General features: G+C 37.4%; 1 protein-coding gene across 4 annotated transcripts in view; it reads right to left on the reverse strand.

Annotated features, from left to right (window-relative positions):
* Window positions 1-23,752, reverse strand: part of LOC149788624 (uncharacterized) — a 59,514-nt gene that overhangs the window by 12,725 nt on the left and 23,037 nt on the right. For 2 of the 4 annotated variants that reach the window (XM_089974707.1, XM_089974709.1), the window contains 4 exons: window positions 22,511-22,719; window positions 18,604-18,802; window positions 14,635-14,724; window positions 13,597-13,632 (listed from right to left, as the gene is read on the reverse strand). In XM_089974707.1, coding sequence (XP_089830833.1) covers window positions 13,597-13,632; window positions 14,635-14,724; window positions 18,604-18,802; window positions 22,511-22,719 — 534 coding nt within the window. Of the gene's footprint in view, window positions 1-13,596; window positions 13,633-14,634; window positions 14,725-18,603; window positions 18,803-22,510; window positions 22,723-23,752 lie in introns of all 4 variants that reach the window. The other 2 variants (XM_089974705.1, XM_089974708.1) reach the window with 1 other exon arrangement.

Raw genomic sequence — 23,752 nt, forward strand, 5'->3', positions numbered from 1 at the left:
TGATACCCGACTTGGTCACAGGCCTTTTTTATACTGGAACGCGTCGCCACTGATTGTCTTTACGTCGTATCAGTTTGAGGACAGGCATGACACGTCGTGCAGGGGTACGCAACGGACTAAATCGAGCCAGTTCTTGCTTGGACAAATCCAGTAAACTTTGTAACATGCCCGATCTTTCTTGAACTTTGATTTTGGGAGAAGGTACTTTGTGAGCAGCAGCCACTGCCACTAAATTGGAAGGTCCTGCCACTGGGGAAGTTCTTTTGGGGGTCATCAACGGAGAAGTTCTTGGTGTCATCAACGTCTCCAAGTACTCTTCAGTTCTGGGTGTCATTAACGGAGAAGTGGACAAACGTGAAGCTGCCGGAGACGCAGTCACCGCCGTGGCAGGTCGTGGTTTGCGAGTGTAAGGTTGCGTCCTGGCCGAAGTGCCTCTCTTGCGACTAGTTTTCTGTGGACTTTTCTTTTTCTGGGGGCTTCTTTTCTTTTTCCGGGGTGGTGTCTGGTCAGAGGAGGGTCCTGCCACTGGAGAAGTTCTCCTTGGGGACCTGGTCTTTTTCTTCTTGGGGCTTCGTTGGACTTTTGTCTTGGGTATAACTTTGGGGGCATTAGGATCCCATCTTAAGAGTGAGCGAATGATGACCCCTCCTAGAGTACCGCTCCCTCCAGGTTTCAAAATGATTTGTTTTTTGGTTTGAGTGTCGATGCGGGGATCGGCCCGTTGGACCAAAGCGACTTTGTTTCGATCGAAAAAGCGTTTGGTTTGATGAGGAATCTGAATGATTCCTTGGAGTAATTGACGTGCCGTCACCGTGAACCATCGTAAGACTTCTTTGAGACTAGCTTCTAAGACACGAGCTCGTGTTTGTGGATCTTTTTCTCGACTGATGCCATACAAGGCACGAATCAATTTGACGGGAAGATGCGACTGAAGGGACGTCATGTTCGCACTGATAGTGAGACAGACGAAAAAGGGTCTGAGGTTTTTATAGATTTTTTATGGGGAGTGAAATGAAGTCGAGGACGGAGACGTGTACAGGACAGGCCCTCCGTCTTGGCACCAGTGGTGAAACAAGTGGGTACGAAATCGCAAATCCTCGGGAGTCGTAGGTTTCAAATCGACGAGTAAATAGGCGTGTGGAGTTTGAGTGGCATCGTCGTACGCCTGAGTCAGCCAAGGCGTTCCTAACTGTTTGGCTAAGACTTGCACTTGCGATTTATCTCGAGGGCTTTTAAACAAGACCACGTAATGCGCATTGAGACTGATGGTGCGATGGGCTTTACTTTGTTGAAACAAATTTTGGGTGATGTAAACGACACTGGCATTACGGTGATGCCCTTTGCGCGTGAACCACAGTTTAATTTCTTCTTCGTCTTCTCCTAACATGTCGTCGAAAATGACCAAATGGGTTAGACGGGAGTCAGAGACGATGCCGTCGTCTTCTTTAGGAATGCCTTCCACAAACACGATGGAATCGCCTTGACTTTCTCGCAAGAGGCTGTACGCCGATTGCCACTCTTTGTAACACCACACGATTTGTTGAGGGGGTCGATCGATCAAATGATGTTTATGTTCGATCAAACGTTTGACGAATTCGGTTTTGCCCGAACCGCTAGGTCCAGCAATGAGCATGTTAAAGGGATGGCGAAGATACAAAGCCTCCCAACTGGCACGATCTAAGTGTTCGTCGATAACTTTGACAGTAGAGGAAGAGGGAGCAGAGACAGCAGAGGTAGCCATGGTGTGAGAAATGTCACTTGTGACACGAAAAACAAACAAGACAAGAGTTTATATACTTTTTCAGAACACGTTTATTGAATGTTTCAAACATGAATACGAAAGACAAAAATACATAAAAGCCAAAGGCTTAAGTACAAGAATAAAAGGCACATGATAACCATGAACGTGGAATAAACACAAGTGTCTGTACAACATGTTTTGGGTAAAGTTCTAACCAGTTCTATAGTAGGCGGTAAGGTCACACAAGTGTCCTCCCGAAAGGGTCTTTCAGGCCTGTCCACGACAGTCCTGTCCTGGGTGACGGGTTCTTCTGGCACCGTCACTAACGCAGGTTGAAAAGTAACTTTTTTCCTTGAATAACTCTCGTGCATACTGGGCCACCTCTTGTGTCCAAGCCTCAAAACCCTGGTCTCGGTGATGTCCAACATTTGACTCCTAACCAATCTGGTTTCTTCTTCGTCAACGACATGGTAAGTTACTTCAATGAACAATGAACTATCGATCTTGCCTAGGGTTCCTTTTCATATACAGACCAATACCGACGTGACCGTACGGTAAGGTGAAGTGGTTGGGAAGTCGCACTCGCTTCTGGTATACAATTTGATAGACTTTTTCCAAGGGTCGACTGACGATGTGGTGAGTGGGTAAACGTACAATCTTGTTCGGTTGATAGGTGGTCACTTTAAAGTTTCCATCCTCTCCCGATTGCAAGGCTTCTTTCAATACCCCAAAGTTGACCACTCGACTGGTACGATGATTCAGAGTCAGTCCTTTCACTTTGCACGTCGTGTGCACTTCTCCTTGTTTGTCCCGGTATTCGTAGCCGTAATTTTTGGGACCACCACTGACGAAACTTAGAATCTTGTCGTCGGGATGCTCGTCTGTCCAGGCTCCTAAACGGTCTCCTTCGATGTCAGGGTGCTGTTGAATCGGGTGATGGATGTAAATGCAACTGTCCGTGTCAAAGTACAGGACGCGTTCTTCTAACAGTTCTAAAGCTTCGTACAATTTTAAGCGAGCATGAGCTGTCACGTAAGCCGCAATGATGACATTTCCAAAAGGGTCGTCTTGTACAAAGTCCAGATCTTCTTCGTAATTGACCAAGATCAAATCCTCTCGAACGACGTCCACGTGTTTCATGTATTTGGTTTTGTCGTGAATCATCTGGAAGTAGCGGGAAGGTTCTGTCAAATATTCCGTCTTGGGTAAACACGGTCGTTGTGCCATTTTACCCCACAAGCAATTTAACATCACTTTGGCAAAACGATCGCCTGCCTTCGTTTTTTTCGATGTGGTCTAAAGAGATGCCTTCTTGTGCATAGTATTTCTCTTTGAATTGTATTTGGTCTTCGGGAGTGTGACACCAGGAAGGATAGCCGCTGGCTTCTTGTTTCAGTTTCAAAAAGGCATCCACGTAGTCGGCGAAAATGCCTTTCTGAGTAGGGTCACCCTTGTGGTACTGTTGTGTCTTGGGAAAGTGGCAAATTTCGTACACTTCTAACAGTTGGTATCCCATGTCCAGAGCTTTGAACAATTCCACGCTGACCCAGGTTCCCGTCAAGGCACGTTCTTCCTGGCTGTGATGGCAAGGTTGGTCCTGGTTGCACGTTTCGGCACAAGTACGGCACAAGGGAAACATCAGTTTGCCTTGACAATGGTGAGGTAAGACGGGATGGTATAGGTTCGTGGGAGGCAAAACTTTACACTTGATCAAGCCTTCGTATTGTCGAATGTTTTTCAGGTCGATGTGTTCCGTGAACAATTGCGGGTGCCCTACAGGAAAGCGACAATATTTGCACACGTAGGGATACAGCGAACACACGTCCAAGTATTTGATTTCTTCTCCTTTCTCTTCGTCGGCTTGGTACAGCAAACAGGTGGCATTGGTCCTTCCTCCGTACAAACTATCCCTCGGGTTCAACGGGTCCATGAACTGGTAACTTTCCACGAGGCGTTTAAACTCGGGATCGGTTTTCAAACGGTGATCGTACTCGTGTTCCCACATTTCCACCACTTGGTATCCTTGCTGTTCTAACTTTAGGCGTCGCTGACAAGTGTCCTGGTACAAGTCTTCCATGGTTCGTTGCAAAAACTGATTTTTAGTGTCACGGTCAGGGTAGCAGACGGGACATCCGTGAAATAAGCAACCGTTAAACTCGTACACGATCTTGGGGTTTTCTAAGTCCCAGCCATCGACCGAATACGTTCCGATGGTCTTTTAGCCTCCTCCGTTGCGGGCATGCTGAATCCATTTCTCTTCCTTGTCGTACAAGTAATGTAACCAACGTAGGGCTTTGACCGAGTATTGACGCTTGACATAGTGGGTCGTTTGAGGACTGATGACAGCCACGGTGTTTTCAGGCATGAATCGTTGGCGGTACACTAAGGAACACGCTTTGGCAATGGTGCAAGATTCTTTCAAAGGATCGACCCCTCCGTGTTCCATGAACAGTTCTCGAAATTTTCCACAGCAACGCCGTAAAATGTCCACGTCGGAACGACAATACTTTAACATTTCTTCCTGAAAGTCGAAGGGGTCAGAGGCATGAGCCTGGTACCAAGCGTAGAAAGCTTCTCGTTGTTCGGTACGCATGTTGTCGGGGTCGTAATAGTGAGCCTCAGGCAAATGGGGTAGAACGGCATGTTGATTGGCTTCCGTATTGAAAAAGTGTGGAAAGTACCCTTTAGCCATTTCTGTCATTCCAAACGTTTTAGGCATTCGACTCAAAGGCATGGCTAAGTAACTCATCGAATCTTTAAACTGTACTTGTCCCACTTGCATGAAAATGATTTTGACTCCGTTCAAAATCACTTTAGGACGTTCGGTGCCATGTTCCGTATAGTACCTCAAAAGAAACTGTCCATCGTATCCGGAGAAATTGTGAGCCATCACCGTGGCATGACGATGACAATCTCCGTAACGTTCGATGTCCTCTTGGCTCCACGTCTTGTCGATGGGGTTTAAGACCCATCGGGCAAAATCGGCTAACGTGTTTGGTCCTCGAAAGATTTTTTCACGTCCTCCAGGAATCTTGCTGCAGTGAGGGCAATGACTGAAGATAGGTTCTTGAATGCACTTCTCGCACGCTCGATGAGCCACGCAGAAATTAGGAATGTGAATGCCGGTCTCTTGCATGCATTCGAAATCGAAAAAGATGAAATTGCCTTTCTTCTTGTGACCGTCCTCTTCCTCTGGTGGGGGTTGGTATTTTTGCACGTAGCATTGGTGTTCCAAGTCCACGATGTGGTGACAAATGTGACATTTTTTCTTTCCTCGACATACGTGTGCCTTGGCATTATTGGTAAGTATGCCTTGTCCACAGGTAGGGCACAATCTCAGGAGTTGACAAGCACATTTCTTCTGTGAACCTTGTGTTTTCAAATGTTGTTGGTAACAGGTAGGACTGACAAACGTGCGCAAACAAGTCGAACAAGGCACTGGTCCTTCGCTCAGACAGGGTGGAGAGGCCAAACATCCTGGGCATTTCATTCCACAATGCTTGTGTTGCTCTCGATTGTTATAACCATAGTCACATTTCTCACAATAATAACTGTATCCCAGGAATCCAGTGATACTGGTAATGGTATCGAAATGGTCATCGTGATGATAGACATGAATGTATTTTCCGTCCTTAAAATCTTGGCCTCGAAACAACAGAGTTCCACGCATTTCTTGAGGGTGCACTTTCAAGGTGTAGCGTGGAGCTAGGGCATCTTGCAATTTTTGCATCTCAGGAATGCCACAGGGTGTGTCTTTGGACAGTCCGGCTTGTTGCAACAGGAGTTCTGCTTCATTTCGTTGTTTGGCTCGATCGCATCGTTGAATAGTTTTCCAGGTTCTTTTCCATTCTACCGTGTCGTTCTTGTTGGCATAGGTTCGTCCCACCACGATGGCACGGGCTAAACACATCTGGTCTTGAGGGTTGTTAATTCGGACGAGACTCTTTTTGGTGTTGCGAAGGTCGTCCACCAATAACATCTTTTTGCATCCAGTTCCTTGAGGAGGAGAGACGTGGGCCATTTTCAGTGTGGCTTTACCATCGGTGATGTCAAACTGGTCATTAGATTGTTGCACCTGTTGTATCTTGTCCATGACTTTGGAAGGGGTCAGTTCTGCGGGTCTGCTAAACTCGATCCAAACAGGGGATTTCAAACCGTCGTGATCTATGGATAGTGTCAAGCGATCGTCTTCTTTGGCTTGACATTGTCGCTTGAGTGCGGTGAGCAAAGAATCCCACATCTCGGTGATAAACCCTTCTGCTTTCTCCAAGGGTACGTCGGCCTTGAAATCTTTAAACTTCACCGTGTAGGTGTAAGCCGTGGTTCTAAATTTTCTAGAGGAGCGCTTTTCCGTCTCTCGAATGGAATAGTACTTTTCAGGGTTGACTAAGGGTGGTGAACTTGGTTTAGAGGGTTCGGAATCTGGTTCACTCATGTCCTCTTCAAAATCACTGGCATGAATTTGTGCCAAGATTTCAGCCCTGGTACGAGGCGATAGATCACGTTTCTGCCTCTTACTTTCTTCTTCTTCTTTCTTCTCGAATGAATGGGATCGTTTCATCTTGAGTGCAAAACGTCAAATGACTCAAGTTTAAACACCATAGACTAATTTATAGTCCTGGCAAACCAGCTTATATAAAAAGGGTGTGTGTCTTGTCCTTTCACTATTCATTTCACTCTCAAGCTGAGCACAACAATGGAAGAGACTACCCAGATGTAACGTTTCGTCAGAGCTTTGCGAGGGGTCATTAGAAAATTCTCTTCAGACCAGCCCACGGACTACTCTCCTTCCTTTCGAGATAAAAGTCAAGATACTTGCTATATCTGTCAGAAGAAAGGGCATTGGTCTTCAGAGTGTCCAGACCGTCAAAAAAACAAAAAAAACAGGGGCTAAAAAAGACAAAAGTCAAGATACCTGTTATTATTGTCAAGAAAAAGGACATTGGTCTCCAGATTGCCCAAAAAAGAAACAAGAGGAGTCAGAAGAAAAGAAGGATTTTTCAGAAGAAGAGAGGGATTCTTCGGAAGAAGAGAGGGATTCTTCGAAAGAAGAGAGGGATTCTTCAGAGGAAGAAGAGGAAGAAAGAAGACAATTCTATTTACAAGAAGCAAAGAAACAGGAGAAGAAAAGAAGAAGGGAAGAAAATGAGGAAAAAAAACGGTGAAGAAATTAAAAAAACAGAGAGACTAAACAAGGAGAAAGAAGAAGTCAATGAACTTTTAATTAAAGTGTTCTGTGGTGAATTGTGAATTGGATTGTAAAAAAATGGATAAAAGAATACATGAATGATATAAGGTAAGTGTCTTTGAGTTCTGATTTTAAAATAAGAAGCTACACTCACGCACTCATACACAGACACGTACTATAAGGTAAAATGGGTGGGGTTTATTCTTGAGTTATTGGCAAATTGAAATTGTATTTCTTTTCGAGAAATGTGGGTGGCCCTGAAAAGGGCCTTTTTATTTTGGTGTAGGGGTGAGTTTAACCAATCAACTTTAACTGCCTTAAGCCTTTGCCACGGCCAAGGCCTACTTCTGATGATTGGGTTGAAATCACTAAGGGTGGTACGACAGGCTTAGTCACAGGGTTGGCGTGTTTAGCTCGGGAAGGTCGTATTCTCTTCGGTCGTGATAAAGAAGTCTGATACATTTGTTTCAGACTTCTTAACTCCGCTAAAATGTCCAACAGTACCGTAGCCGTTTGATTTTCACCCTCTTGTTTCTTTGCTGCTACTTCTTCTTGCTGTTGTTGCTGTTGTTTTTTTCTTACCTCTTCTTCTTGCTGTTGCTGTTGCTGTAGGAGAAAAGCTTGTTCCGCTTCCTTTTGTCGTTGCATAAATTTCTCCAATTCTTCTTTCTGTCTCTGTCTAAAATTCTCCACTTGCGGTAATGAAGTAGGTAACGAAGGTTCCGGAACAAATTATTGCGAGGTAAGAAAATCCACAAAATCCCAATGTACCTCTTCTGAAAGTAAGTCCGGGTTCCCTTGGGCAGTCTCCCCTGCTGGTGCACCCCAATGGATCGTTTTCTGAGTTTCCGTCATGTTGAATCACTGTCGCATAGATTGACTGCACACAAGCGCTAACGAATCTATATAGACCACGTGACGTCACAGACTGCTCTCTTCGGATTGGATGCGAGCTGACTGAATTTTGTAACGCGTGTTCGGATTGGTAAATGAATTCAATCCGTTTCAATCCTTCCTGTACCTATAAATAAGCGCAGTTCACTGCATTGATTCACTTGTTCTCGTCGCTTCAAGATGTGGACCGATGTGCAATCTTCTACGCTTGTGTCTTCCATGATGTTCCGGATGGACATGCTCATGTATGTCCGAGCCAAGTGGACCGTTGTCCACAGGACAAACACCAGCCTGTGGATACGTAGGATCTACGTTGAAAGACAAGGATGCCTGAAAAGAGTGCTGATTTACGGACCAACAGTGAGACGTAGCCTAAGGACAAGAAGAAGACCAATGCGGTACCATTTATGTTAATGAATACATTAACATAAACCCAAAGGCCCTTTTCAGGGCCAGCCATATTTCTCGAAAAGAGATAGCCTTTCCATTGCCTACCCTTTTTTAAAATTTAAATTTAAATTTAAATTTAAATTTAAAAAAATTTTTAAAAAAATCCCAAAAGCCCAAACTCTATTCCCCATGTTAATTTCCCCTTGTCGCTAGACAGACCCACACTATAGTTCCATGTTAAATTCCCTTTGTCGCTAGAGTGACCCACGATTTTTCTCCATGTTAATTTCCCTTGTCGCTAATCTGACCCACGATTTTTCACCATGTTAAATTTCCCTTGTCGCTAATCTGACCCAGGGGTCTCTGTAATGCTAATTCCCATTGTCGCTAATGTACCCCACTTAACTACTGCTGCCGTTGTGTAGCTAAGATTGCTTCAAATATGAGCTTATCAATTGTTTCTAAGAATCTTCAAACCAGATGTCCTTCTTTGAGTACAGGGTTTCGAGAAAAAGACAGAAATGAGGACAAACTCACAAAAAAATCAATCAGCATTAGCATGACAATACATATTGCATCCACGCATATGATGGTACAATTGTTACTGAAAAGAACAATGTTTCGTGTACTGCGAGAAATAGATCGTCTTTGTGAAACTCTAACAAAAATATATTTTGAAGTGTAGCGAGTTCGCCATAGAAAGAACGAAGCTTGATTGCACATTGGAGGTGAGCACATTTTAAAAAGACAAAAAATCACACATAATGGCATAAAGCTGTGTTGTGAGAAACACATCAGCTTTTAGATAGGTGATATACTATTAAAAGCATTTACTATTAAAGCAACAATGTCAGTGACCAGATATAACGTATATTGTATCATTGTTCACAGGCTTGATCTGATTAAAATTATGGTCAAAGATAGTTGTGTATCAATATAACATACCAGAGAATTAGAATGTTGTATTTGTCTACTCAAAGTATAAATACGCCATCCTGCAATTGTTCGAAAAGATGCAGATTTATATATTACGTTCATGATTTTTACTTGAAAATAAGCACCAACATCTTTGAAATTAAGATGATACTGAAGAAATAAAATTGGCGTAATTGGTAAATGAACAAATAAATAAAAAGTTACAGTACAACTTTACTGATAATGTACATACCAGAAACAGACGGTGCTTATATCTAACCATATAAATGGTAAAGTTTGCATATATTTTGTTTAAAGTAATACTTTTAAAATGATGGCTGTCGTACCTCCAAATTACAATGCATCAGGATTAGCGTATTATCTCGACGTTTCTATCTCGTTTTAGATGGCCTTGAAAGCAGTAGCTGAATAATTTGTAGGAAGATATTAAAATGAACAAAAATTTAAAAATACTCAAGTACTTTTTAAGCCAATTGGAGGTAGTTAATATATATTGGGCGTATTGTACGAAGAACTTGTATATATAAACACGTAAACAACACGACAAAAATGCAAAGCTTAAAAGATTTTAAAGTTCAATGGAAGGAATGATAAAAGCTATGTACTTATGAAATAAAACTTATAAAATTAATTATTCATTAGTTGCAAACCGGTAAAAATTATTCTTCCATTGATTTAACTGATGTGTCAAATACATATATCTTCAGAGTGCACATACCAAAAGTTCGCCCCTCCACTGCGCAAATAGCAGTAACAATGAGCATTGAAATTTGACCTTTAGAGAGATTAAGGTTTTATTAACGTGATATATGAATACAAACTGTTATTGGAAAATATAGGATTTAAACTAAGCACGGCATATGAAAGTTTCTTAACTACGAAAAGAAAGTGTAAGAAGGCAGCAAATCTAAAAGAAACAAAAGATTTGAACCCCAAAATGGTATTCATAGAAAATGCGTAAGCTTACCTAAACATAAATCCTGTCCTGAGTAAAGTATTAAGTCAAGCAGAGATTTACAGAGATATCGTTGAAAATTATGAAGTTTTCGATATATTTCGAAAAGCTAAAAACATATACAACTTAAAAGAGTACAAGCTGGTAAAACAGTTCTGGACCAACATAGGTGACAACGAAAATCATATACTCCTTGACACAAATTTTCATGTAGACTTCTGTCAAAGTGCATTCACCAAAGGTATAGTAGCAATTCATGCAGACGATCAATCAGCTATATTCATTTTATAAAGCAAAATACCTAACATTTACCATTTTAACATTTTAACGGATTTAAAACACATTCAATTGCATAGCATTACCATACAATTAACTAAATCCTTTAATGGGAATAATGTTTCACAGAATCTAGAAATATAAACCAGAAATCATTATACATTTTGCATATATGTGGATTATGAGTTTTGTTTTCAATTATCAGTGAACTGTCATTTAAAGGATAGCGTTTTATGGAATTAAGAAAATGAAATAAGTGGTTCAATCAGAAGGACTAAACAATGAGTGGTAACAGCTCTTTGCGATAAGTTTGAATCTATTTGCAATGAAAGAAGAAAATGATACAGTGGAATATAACAGATGGAACAAATACTGAATGGGTTTAAAGTTTTCCTTTAGCTATATCACATGTCCCTAAAGTAACAACCAATAAGCACTTGATGACTTGCATAGAGAATAAAAACCCGCTTATTGGGATGCAATGCATATCGCGATTGTTCGATCTTCGTAAACTCTTATCAAGATAATTTTCCTTGTGATTACATAATCTTTCTACATCTCAGAGTTGCCTTATTCTTTTGTATACCATGACAGACTTTGTGTCTTTTTTGTCTTTGTTGAATGAACAGAATGTCTATCTTCATCCATAAAACTCTTCAATAGATGTGCCGCTTAATTCAATGTTGGTAATTCAGGGTATGGTATTCTTCATTTCTGGTAAATACAACAAGCCCCTCAGATGGTCGTTATTAATACAATTTGATGTTCTGTTTCATGCCAATGTAAAAGTTGAACCTTTTTGCAGTAATGCATAATGTATCCATATCAGTCATGATAAATCAAAATCTATTACCGTATTTATTTAATTATTTATAGGTACGCATTAAAATAGAATGTCAATCTATTGGTATATTTAACAATTTAAACTCTAAAAGTTCGGATCGCTTTCCTTTCTTATTTTGTTCTTGAGACTGACTAGCATTAAATCTTCTAAAATTATTTTCCTTCTAGTGAAAAATGTATCTTTTTGACATTTTGATGCTTTGTTTCTCATCTTGACATATTTTAGTGATCTTTTTTAGGCTCTCCGTATGTTTTAATTTCTGAAAGTTTCTAGGATATAATTATAGATTTTTTGTCTCAGACAAGTATTGAGCTCTATGAAAGGTTTTGATCACGGCTGTTTCTTAAACACATCCTTGCACTTGACGCAGGCCTTATATCTAACTGCCCGTACCGGTTTAAGTTTCTGCAATATTTGTTATTTTTTAAATGTACACAATAGCTCTGGCTTAGATGGTTTTATACCCTTGTAATTATATTTTAATTTTCCTTTTTAATTAGTACTTTTTATGTTTATCTTTTTTCTTTTCTTTGATTTTGGGAACTGAGATAAAGCATCAATGTCTGCTGATTTTGTCTTGTACTAGAGGGTATTCCTTAAAATGATCACGGATACGTAATGGAGTCTACAAAACTGCTTCTAACATGCAACCAATAGTACTGTCGTGGTTCCAAAGTGACGAGACTTGCTGCTTTTCATTAACGTCATTAGGTATTTCCAAACAGATTTTCTTACATTCGTTTAACTTGTTCATTGCTTGAACATATAAAGTAATCATTTACTGGCATAGGTCGTTTGATGTTCCGCGTTACAACCTTGCTCTACTTCCGGTTGTTTTTTAAGTGATGTACGTTCTACAAGAGAATTCAATTTATAAAACATGTCTTTGGTGAATAGATGTGACAGTTTTAAAAAATATCCATAGAACTGTGATATTGTTTCTATTGTCACGTATATGTAAACGAAGAAAAGACTCGATAAAGGAACCAGACGTACTTCCTGAACATACGCATGGAATGTTGTGGTACGATCTACAGTGCATAATGAAAAATGCAGTGGCATACAAAACGAAATATTACTAATCAAGGATTCCGTTAGCAAATATGTTGTTTAAAGGTTTATACTTATGTTTTTAAAAGCCTACATTTTCAGTAAATCAACCTGATGTTTAAAGTTGTGTAACCTGCAATTCTCGAAAATTTTGTCTTTCTCCTAACGAAGCATCAATCTATATGGAAATCACATATACATACTCTGGAAAAGAATTAACATTAAAATCCTATTAAAAAATCTTCTATAGCAACTAAAACCAATAGTTCCTGTATCAATTAAAGCTACAAGCGTGTTGTTTAAACATTCGCCGGTTTTAGTAAATATTTACAGGCAGTAAATGAAACAAAGTCTTTTACACGTAAATGTTACGACATTATATATGACTGGTTCGTCACTCATTGTAATGCAGCTGTCTAATGTCTGTCATATGAAGCTAACATTATCTACAAATCTTATCGTACATTTCACTGTTAATCCTGTTTGGAATATACAACAATTAATGAAGTCGCTTCCGAATAAACTCATTTTTTTAAAACAGAAATAAATAGTTAATTAAGAAGGTTAAAACAATCTTTTCTGCAGTTATAGCATAACGCCTTAATGTAATAAAAGTTTGTTTCATTTACTGTGCGTGAGCAAATTCTATGTACCAAAATGATGTACGGAAATATCAAATCACATGTAGCATATGCGCTATTTAAGTTTGACTTTAATAGCACACTTAAGATAAGAAAATGAATGATGTAATTATTGGCCAAGTTTTCCCGTCACACAGTGATGAGTAACTTATTGATTATTGTATTCGTTTGTGTTTCTTCTATACCTTAGTCTGTTTATACTCCTGTCAATGCAAAATAAAAATATTAGTGTTTGATCATCGGGCTTGAGGTTGTTTTTCGTTTGATAAATATATGAATGGTCTAGGTCTTGGGGGTATCTTTAATTTACAGAAAATATATGTAATCCATAATATGTAGAGTCAGTGTATTTACTATGATTGCTGTAATTCGAATTTATTGATGTGCTAATTAATTTTTTGTCTGGGTTTTGTTTGTTGTTTTCTTCGATCCACCGCTCACAATTACAATTCTTTTGCTAATGCACGTGTATCTAAACATATTCGTGTCACGGAGGATTAGAAAATCAAAGGCACCTCCTAAAACTACATCGAGAAACACTTTGTAGGTTATCTACATTTAGAAAATTATTCATTTATCTGGCATATCTTTAAGACCTACCTCATCATTTAAGCTTAAGTTAAGGAAACGTTTGTAAAGTCACAAAAAGAAAACGTAATATTTGCAATTCACCATACCTACCATTCTCACTTGACTTTTGATCCAATTCTCGTCACCCTGTGATCAAAAAACAGAGTTCTAGATGATGTTTGTAATAAATAATATATGTGTCAATTGTATATGAAACATTCAGCTCGTATGCAATTACTTCATAGTAATCATCGTCATATCAAAGTTAAGAAACAATTCGATGATGATAATCCAGTGTTGTTGCTTAGTATTACCTAGAATAATGATTGGTGCCATCACGATACAAATACGTCAGTTTGTTATCTATACTGCAAAGAGTTCCTCTCGAAAATATAAATAAAAACAATGGCAAACAAACAAATTTTACATCTTCTATGACCATAGTTAGTGAATTCGAAAACTATGTTGTCTTGACTAAAGTTCTAATCCTATACATTTCAGATCAGAATGTTTCACGTTTGTGCATAAGAAAATTTATTCCGAATCCTGTATACAATTCCTCAGAAATTTCTTACACATATTTTTAAAGTTATATGTTTGGCGAAAATGAGTCTCATACTATTATTTCAATTACTGTTTGCATAATATTTGTATTAGAGTGTACTTTCGTTTCTATGCTCTTGATACGAGTTGTGCTATAAGCGTCTTCCATTAATTATATTTTATAGTGTTGGAATAATGTATTTTAGTTCATGACGAATGTTCTAAATTTCCTAACTGCTTTGGTGTTTTTCTTTTTTATTATTATGTTCATTAGGTTTACAACCATATTTGTAATTATGTTTTTTCTAGTTTCATCTTCATGCATTTATTGATATAATTTTCAGTTTGGTCAATAAAAAGGTTTTTCTAAAACAAACGTCAATATGTTCAGTGAGTTTCCAAGACTAATTTAAATTTCATGCATAAAGTTCAACAAAACAAAACACAACAGAAGTATATAAAATAACAAGCTTAGAAAGCAACGTAGTTGCAAAACATGTATTGTTATATTACACTAGGTCTATGCATGGTTGATGGTTTTATTAGAACTGTTTGGGGAAATTGAGTGATGTCATTAGAGTTTATTGATGCAAAAAATAAATTAACCTGGTCTACATTTTCCAGTTTCATTCCATCAAGGAGACAAAAGTTTGTCATTTGGGAATCTGCTTTCCTCTTGCAAACGTCATAGCAGCTCTGAAATACAGAGAGACACTACGAACTTGCATAAATGTAATTTGTGTCTTACCAGATATAGTAACCAATTATCAGCAACGCTGTAGGTAAAGTTAAATATCTTCTACATCAATTACTGTATTCAAGTGAAAATATGGGATATACAGAATCTATGTTGGGGTTTGGACCGAGACAAGGAAATCTCAGTCAAGGGGTTACATAATTTGTCTCCTCACGAGGCTTGCCGAGTGGGGAGAAATATAATGTAACCCCGCGGCTGGGAGTTCCTTGTCTCTGTCCAAACCCCAACGCTGATTATTTTTCTCACCAAATATTTTCCTTTAAAGTAACAAGAATTCTTCACTAGTGTAATATAATTTACATCTAAATGTATACATGTGCTTCATTAATACAAATATGTTAATGAGGGATGTGGTTTGACCGTTGCATCCGAAGTACACAGTTTATACGCGTGAGCAAAGAAAAACAACAACATAAAACGTGGCATAGTAATGAGGTATTATCACATTTAATGTATGGATGTTATCCGAAATTAAAAATAAATAATTAATATTTATTACAAGATAATGTTTCATTTTCATCAGTTCCAATTTTGAAAACTTATATTGTAAATATTGAAACGATACTGGGTACACATTTCTAACGCAGTTATACGTAGTACAAGCTGTAACGAAGAATAACATGCTGCATTAGATTATTCAAGGGTAATTGGAGATATGTGTCACTATCGTATATAACTCTCCTTTTCTTAGGAGGATGTGAAACTGTTTTGTGACATACTTGTGTTGTAATTAATATTGATTGTAAAATTACCCCAATGCATGAAAGACACTCCAAATACGAACCCTAGCGGATAACCATGTGCTGAACTTTCAAGTTCACAGTTTCTTTGAAAATTTATTTTTCTGTCTTGGAAATATGGCAAGTGCTACAGTGAAATTTGCTTATGGGTTAATGTGTGGACGGATAAATGATTCCCTCTGGCTGATAAGTGCGTTATGTGTCATTAAAGATTGTAGGTATATGTTTGATTCAACTGGGGCACAATTTCAGATGTGTAACAAAATTAGAACAAAGCCTGTTTGACATCACACATTTCTGGTTGTTACAAAGTTTTCTGTAGTTTTTGCGAGAGTTTGGGATTGTTGTGGCCGGTAATGTATATAGCCTGAGTGTCTCTTGATTAATATAATCTTTGTTGGGATTTTGGACCAAGACAAGGAAATTGCTGTCAAGGAGTTATATTGTTTGTCTCTCCACGAGGCTATGAAGTGTGTATGCGTAGTCTATGTGCATGAATCAGTGTTTATTGTCATAGTTCATTCCACACAGCATTAGAAGTTTATCTTATCTTTAGTACAGTCAATTTTCAGGTCAGCGTCATTAAATGTAGCTAACAGTAAATAATCTGTTTCACACGAAGTATTTAAAACTAGTTCGGTGGCTTTAGCTACATTTAATGACGCTGACCTGAAAATTTACAGAGTTAGGCCTGCATATAGGATAAAATTGACTATGATGTGCGAAACTAACAACCAAAATACCAAATAGCTCAACATCGTGTGCATGTGTGACTCTCTCTCGAAATGTTTTGTATGGTGTGTTCTCAAAGATCGATTGACCTTAGGTTACTATGTTTTTTGTTATATATTGGTTGATGTTTGATTTTAGAACAACTACGTCAGGCAAAGCAGACGACGACAATGTTTTCTTTTTTCAAACGTAGTTCTGTGCTCGTTGACACCTTGACTGAGACGACGTGTCTGAGATGACTAGACTGAGATGAGAAAAGTTTGGTTAGCAAAACAGCTAAATTTCTCTGTCGCATGGGTGAGAAAATTTAAGTATAGTTTCATGAATTTTTTATAAGCTTAAAAAATGCTTCGGTGCATCTAGGTGAGCAATGTCAAAGTTTTTCGTTAAAGGTTTGAAAGTTACATCTTCAACATTACCTGATGGATTCAGCTGAATGTTTAGAATACTATATATTACTATGGGTCTACAGCTTATACGCTTTTATGTTTTGAATTCCTGCTTAATCATAAAACCTGGTTCCGCATTATGTGCAGTATTACTGTTTTGTGTGTGTGTGTGTGTGTGTGTGTGTGTGTAAATTGGATTTTTATCTTAGCTTTAATAATTTTTCAGTCATCGCTAAGATATCTGCATTGTGGCAGCTTATAGTAATGTCTAACACTAGGGCATCATGCCGCAGATATGTAGCACCATGACCCACCCAGTCACATTAACCTGACACCAGGCTGACCAGTCCTAACACTAACCTCTTAATGCTGAGCGCCAAGCGAGGCAGCTGCTAGCTCGCGCAGATGATCTAACCACTTATGCCACCTGAGCAGTTGTAACGTTTTGTATTGCATGTTATAAAATTCAAATATCTCCCACAATTATTTCTTTATTCAAGTGAAACTTTGGTATCCTAATACACTATATTTAAACTGTATAAGCTGACATTTTAGGACTTCATTTACTGCATGTCTCGCCGGCATATCGAGAAAGCTTGGTTCATCATTGTAAACAATGTTAACAAACATGAGACGTTTCTAAAGACACATGTGCAACATCAGTTAATGTACCGAACTAAAACTTTGGGGTAATGGTAACACTAACCATAAAGTTTAATTGCTGAGGCGCTCGTCTCTTGTCTGCGTTTTCTACATAGTCAGAACAAACAAAGAATTTTCGAGCTATGGTCAGCACTGGTAACGTTTTGTGCACACATGTATAAAAGTCTGAGGCAGGGAATATAAAAAGCACTTTAAACACCGGGTTCGGAGAACACTTTTAAGGGTTTCGTCTCAAGTATGAATTTCTTTTGTAATCTCATGGACAAATTCAAAGTATTTAAAAAGCTATAATTATTCTAAAACCTTGTTGCTTTTTCGTATATAGAATATTGGATGTAATTAACAACAATTGAAGTCCGGTAAATTTCTTTGAGGATATATATACTATGGATAAAAGGGTTTAAACACTATTCTATTACTGATATGCCTAAAATAGCTTCAGACTTTCAAATGAGCACTCCAGTGGCCTAGTGGTTAGAGCGTCCACCTCGGATGCGGGACGTCGTGGGTTCTATCCCCGGTCGAGTCAAACCAATGAATTATAAAAATGGAATTAACATCTGTCCCGTTTGGCGCTCAGTATTAAGAGGTTAGTGTTAGGACTGGTCGTCCTGGGGTCAGGATAATGTGACTGGGTTGGCCATCATGCTACATGTCAATGGCAAGATGCACCAGTGCTAGACATCACTATAAACTGGTACACAGCAGATATCAGTGATATGCTTGAACATTGTCAAAGCTACGTTAGAATTCCAAATCGCACACACTCAAACTTTCAAAACGTTTTGCTTTATACAGAATATTATCTTTCTCGACAAATATATGGAAATATCACCTGGGAAGTTTTGTTAATAAATAGCTAACTTTATTCTATTACATCAATGTATAATATAATAGAAATATGGACCTCTCTCTCGGACAAGGATCATTGACAACTCTCTATAAACCGTCTACGTATATGCCGTTCATGCACGAAATGAGCAAACCTAGCCAACTCTAACACCTACATAGCTATTAACCTATATATCTATATGTGTGCATGCATACACAGATACACGGCCATACATGCTTCCATGTGACTGTGAGCAGGATTTATCATAAACAAACATTTTCCGTGATCTCTTATACACGCTTTCTAGAGAATATCAAATTAATTGAATGTGGTTAAACTGTTCACCCTCACGTCGAAAACCGTTGTGTTCGTCAAATACAATAGACATTTATCATAAAATAATTATTTAGCTTTAATGTTCTGAGCTTTAGCTTCTCTAGTAATTATTCTTAAATCATTTACCTTAATCCAGTTTGACACAAATTTAGCACCTTCAACTTCATCATCAAAATATTCCAGTAATGGAAGCCCTTGATCCTCATATACACTTTTCAATCTAGCTCCTAGCTTTGATGGTGAGAATGGATTATTGGCAGCCTCGTGTCCACCGGTATTCCTCAGCTCCATTACGTGAGACATCGCTCTAGTGTCTTCGTCAATTCTAACAAAAAGATATATCCATAAAATAAAAGTTTCATCTCTATGTCGATGTGAGATACCACTGAAAGATGAAAACTATGCACAGTGGACGATCAAATTTATACGGAATATTTCAATTAGCAAGTGGTATATTCAAACGTTTATGGAAGCGAAGAAAACGTCGGATCATTTGAGAAATCTATAACGATACTTTCCACAAAAAGAAGCATGTATTAATTATTGTAACTGAGTACAAAACTGAAACGAAAAATCAAAACTGCCTCTAAACACTAATCATTAAGTCTTACTATGGAACTGAAATTAAACTATATCAGTCATTTTGCATGAATACAGTGTTCATTAATTAAATGGAAACGGTTACGTTCGTACGACAGCGAAAGTCTCTTGCCGAAATATTTATTACAATATAGAGACATGCAAGCATGACACGAAACAAGGAAGGAACACTAAAGAAGTCACACGAGATCGTAAATCGGACGTTTGTTGACGAAGTTTAGTACAATCAGAACGAGTCACTTGTCTATGATTTTCTTCTTAGAATGTTGAAGATTATTTTACTCACTAACATAAGTGGCCATATACATTTAAAAAGAAATACTAAATTTCACGATACTTATATATATATAGATATATATATATATATATATATATATATATATATATATATATATATATATATATAGATAGATAGATAGATAGATAGATAGACAGCTAGAGAGAGAGAGAGAAACAGAGACAGACAGACAGAGAGTACATGTTATTGACACATTTACAAAGTTGTATTCAAGCGTACTTTGTAAAAGTCAATTTTTCATTTCATTGGATATAATGGCCTAATCAGACAAACTGAGAATACTTTCCAGCCATATGGGCTTTTTTATGCAGTTGACATCCTTTAGCTTCAAACCTCCCATGAAATGACTACATCATTATCGTCTTTGTACAGTGGATATAGCAATACGTCTTTGCATTAAGTATTTTCAACTACCGCTTCCCAACACACTTATATACTCTGTCGACATCTGCATACAAGAGAGAGCAATCAAGTATTGGTTCTTTAGACTTATGTCACCAATACAAAAACGACCATTTGAATGCTCTAAATCTAAATGGGGGTAAATGATAATCAACTTGGGCCCCCAAAAAGATCACTGAGGCTCTCCCTTTACGACTTCACACCTTTCATAACGTTGACATTTACATAACTCTTTCATATCCGTCACGCAAATCATTTACGCAATTGATCTCTTGATCACTGTACCGATTTAAACATTCTGTTTAAATGACAGGCTATTGTACTATTGTACTTCCAGAGGTGTTCTGATAACAGTCATGAAATAGTAGTAACATAACTTTAAATACAAGTAAACAAATTAAGAAAAGAAACTAGGCCCTGGAAGTATGAAAACAGTCTCATGCCCATTCACAGACTCAGGTCAAAGCTCTGAGATCTAATTTGGTAATGTATGAGTATTATATAATCAGGCATCAGTTTCGTCATTCGTAAAACCTCACTCAACATTTGCAATAAAAAAAACGTCACCCCAAACTAGCAATAAAAACTTACTCGGACTCAACAAATTCAGTATTTTTATTAGTTAGAATAGTCTAGAATAAGATTCTGTGCTTAAGCACGAAAAGATTCTTAAAGTCTTGAAATCAGTGCAGCCATGTAGGCAATAAGTAACCTTGTAAACATTAGCATCTGAAGTACAAGACAATGAAACATATAAGGCCACATATAATAAATACATTTTGCAGCCAAAAAATGGTTTATGGCATGATTTAACTTCAAATGAAGGATGCTCTGAAGATGAGTTGCTATGTATGTCCGTATTGTGTGCTTAGTTTGTATACATGATTGTAACATATAGTCAAAGCTAATGGTCAGGTGTAAACAAACGTTTAGGTAGATAAGTTTTGTCCATGTTTGCGGGTTGTACTTTAAGATAATATTTGTAAACATGTTGACATGGCCTTTTGACCATTAAAAGTTTGGAACCAATGACTCATATCCTGGTTATCTGATTGTGTCTTAGATTTTTATATAATGTTCTGATAAACAAAAGTATGTATTCCTATTTTAACATCAGCCTGCTAGAATCACTTTTAGTTGCATTCAGTTATAAATTGAGACGAAGTATTTATTAAATCAATCACTGGAATTAAAAAATGATCTGTTAAGTTTAGACTAAAACTTTGCTTTGGGATTATCGAGGATTCATGTAAAGGCATTATGCATTATGTCATTGTGATACAGCAATACTATATCAGCATATTCAACATTTTTTAAATTCAGTCGGAACACTCTAAATTTTGAACCTGTGACAGAACACTTAGGATTATGTGGGATTTAATTCACAATACTGTACGTTCTTCTTAAGGTTTCCCCTTGTAATTTAGGAAATTCAATTATTTTGTTGGTTTACTAAATTTGATGGTTTTGCTTCATTCTGTTGTTGTTGTTGTTGAGTTTATTTATAGTGGCGTGCGCACAATTGTGCATGCGCCACTTTTATTCTGACTGCACTGCAGCTGTTAGTTGTTCCTGGGAAAGGGCATGGTGCCACCTCCCCCAGGCTTTTATGGGTTCAAGGAACCCTGATAGTTTGGCCTTCATTCTATTAATTTGCTGAAGGCCATAGAGCTGTAGCAGAACGTTAGACTAAAGGATTATATAATTATCAAAAAGTTTTTAATAACCCTTTGTACAAAGTCCAAATACTTGTCATGAAACAATGTATATAACCCTTTGTACAAAGTCCAAATACTTGTCATGAAACAATGTATATAACCCTTTGTACAAAGTCCAAATACTTGTCATGAAACAATGTATATAACCCTTTGTACAAAGTCCTAACACTTGTCATGAAACAATGTATATAACCCTTTGTACAAAGTCCAAATACTTGTCATGAAACAATGTATAGATATGTGACTTATGTCAGTTGAGAGTCATAGACCATGCAGATATGACATTTAAAGACATTTTCACTACGCGTCAAGGTCTTTGACATTGATGATCTAACTTTAACTTTACAATAATTTCGTAGATATAACTTATACATTCAAGGCGTATCTTGAAAGGAGCAGAACTTTCTAACGAAGTGCACATATAACTTTCCCTTTAACAAACGTCATACATATATGCAAGTATTACAACAGAATGAAAGAAAACAGCATGTGCAATACTTCTAGTCATACTTCTAGTCATATTTGTAGAACCTTTAAGTCTAACTAAACTTCCATTATTTCATTTTCATAGATGTAAGCCAGGATGCATTTTGGGTATACTCTGACCATAATCATGTTTGACTTTTCACAGCTGTCTTGGCGACCTTGTTTCTGGTCATCAAATTTCGTCATAATGATGAAAGTGTATGCGAGGTTAACACTAAGTTCAGCAAAGATAACGGACCGGAAGTAACCATATTCACTCCTAATATACCCGTTTGCGAGCACGAACAATGTCATGGTTTCTAGCTCACGGGCTATCGATGGGAACAAACTCCTTGGCCCTAATTAAAACTGTAATAATCTAGGTACTCATTGATAATAAGGTTTTATTGATAGATGATTATAATTTGTTCGATCCGTACGTCGCAATATGAAGTCACCAAGCTTTGCAAAACTTTACTAGTGATTGGCAACTGTTCAAAATCATTATTCTTTCACTCTGATTTATTAAACCTAAACTTCCTGTACTTACTTTTTTCTAGCTTCTTCTAATGCGGCTCTAACCTCTTCTGTATTTCCCCTTTCTTGTAATAGTTGTTGATTTAGCGTTTCGTTTGCTTTTATTAATTTCATATTTTCAGCAAGAAGTCTTTGTTTCTCATCATTATCTTCAGACTGCTGTTTAAGCAAACCTTCTATTACATCTTGAGAGTGCTGACCATTAAAGGTTTTGTACCCACGCTGCTGAAAATAAAAATAATGTCATAAACAAATTCTACGTTTAAAGATATACTGCACTGATATTTTGATGAAGTCATTGTAATTATTAAATCATTTTACTAGTAGTTTAGTAGTTGTGCGCTTAGGCATACAACGCTAACTTACAAATTCATTCGAAACATTCCTACATTATTAGCTGTACTAGCAATATTATATATAAAAGAAAATTCATTATCAGTAAGTCTTTACATTCAGTAATGTTCTTTCTTTTACATAATGTAATATGAATATTGGCAAATAGATTCAGAAACACGCAAATTGATGCTTTGACAACCATTGTGAATCTAACGTAAGTACGAAACATGATTACTTGTGGAATTATGTTGATGTTTGATCAAACAGTTACGATTACAGTGTATATTTACTTAAAAATTATAGATACAAACTATTCATTTCAAAGAAAGTCTTAATTATTCATTTTCTTAAGACCCAATATTTGCTAACAATATTCTGACATAATCGTTATAAATTTATTTAATTCGACCATAAACAACATTTTATTTAAATACTTTTGCATAGCTTTGTGAGGTTTAAAGCATTATGGAGTTAATAAAAGCCTTTAAACAAAGCCCGAGTACACGATAGACAATAAAAAAACAAAAACAACACAGAACATCAGTATGTTGTCTCTGCATGAAATCGACATTATGACCTGTAGTTCATGGAGAAACAGACTGCATAAACACCAGAATTACCAATCGACTGCAGACACGTATCATAGACCAAGAAATGCCGCTAAAATTATGTGTACTAATGATAATAAGAATCAGTATAATTCTACTAATATATGCCATATTGTTAAACATTGGATTATAGAAACAAAATAAAACCACCTACCGCAACTTTTTAAACGCGAACTAAATGGGCACTAATGAACAAATTATGTGGTCTTAGAAATAATCAATATATTCTTAGAACTGATATTGATGAAAAGAAGTATGTAATTGTATTAAAAGGTCACTACTGACAAATGAATTAGTGCAATAAATTAAGA

This window comes from Sinohyriopsis cumingii, chromosome 11, assembly GCF_028554795.1.
Source record: "Sinohyriopsis cumingii isolate HCF-2022 chromosome 11, ASM2855479v2, whole genome shotgun sequence".
Taxonomy (NCBI): domain Eukaryota; kingdom Metazoa; phylum Mollusca; class Bivalvia; order Unionida; family Unionidae; genus Sinohyriopsis; species Sinohyriopsis cumingii.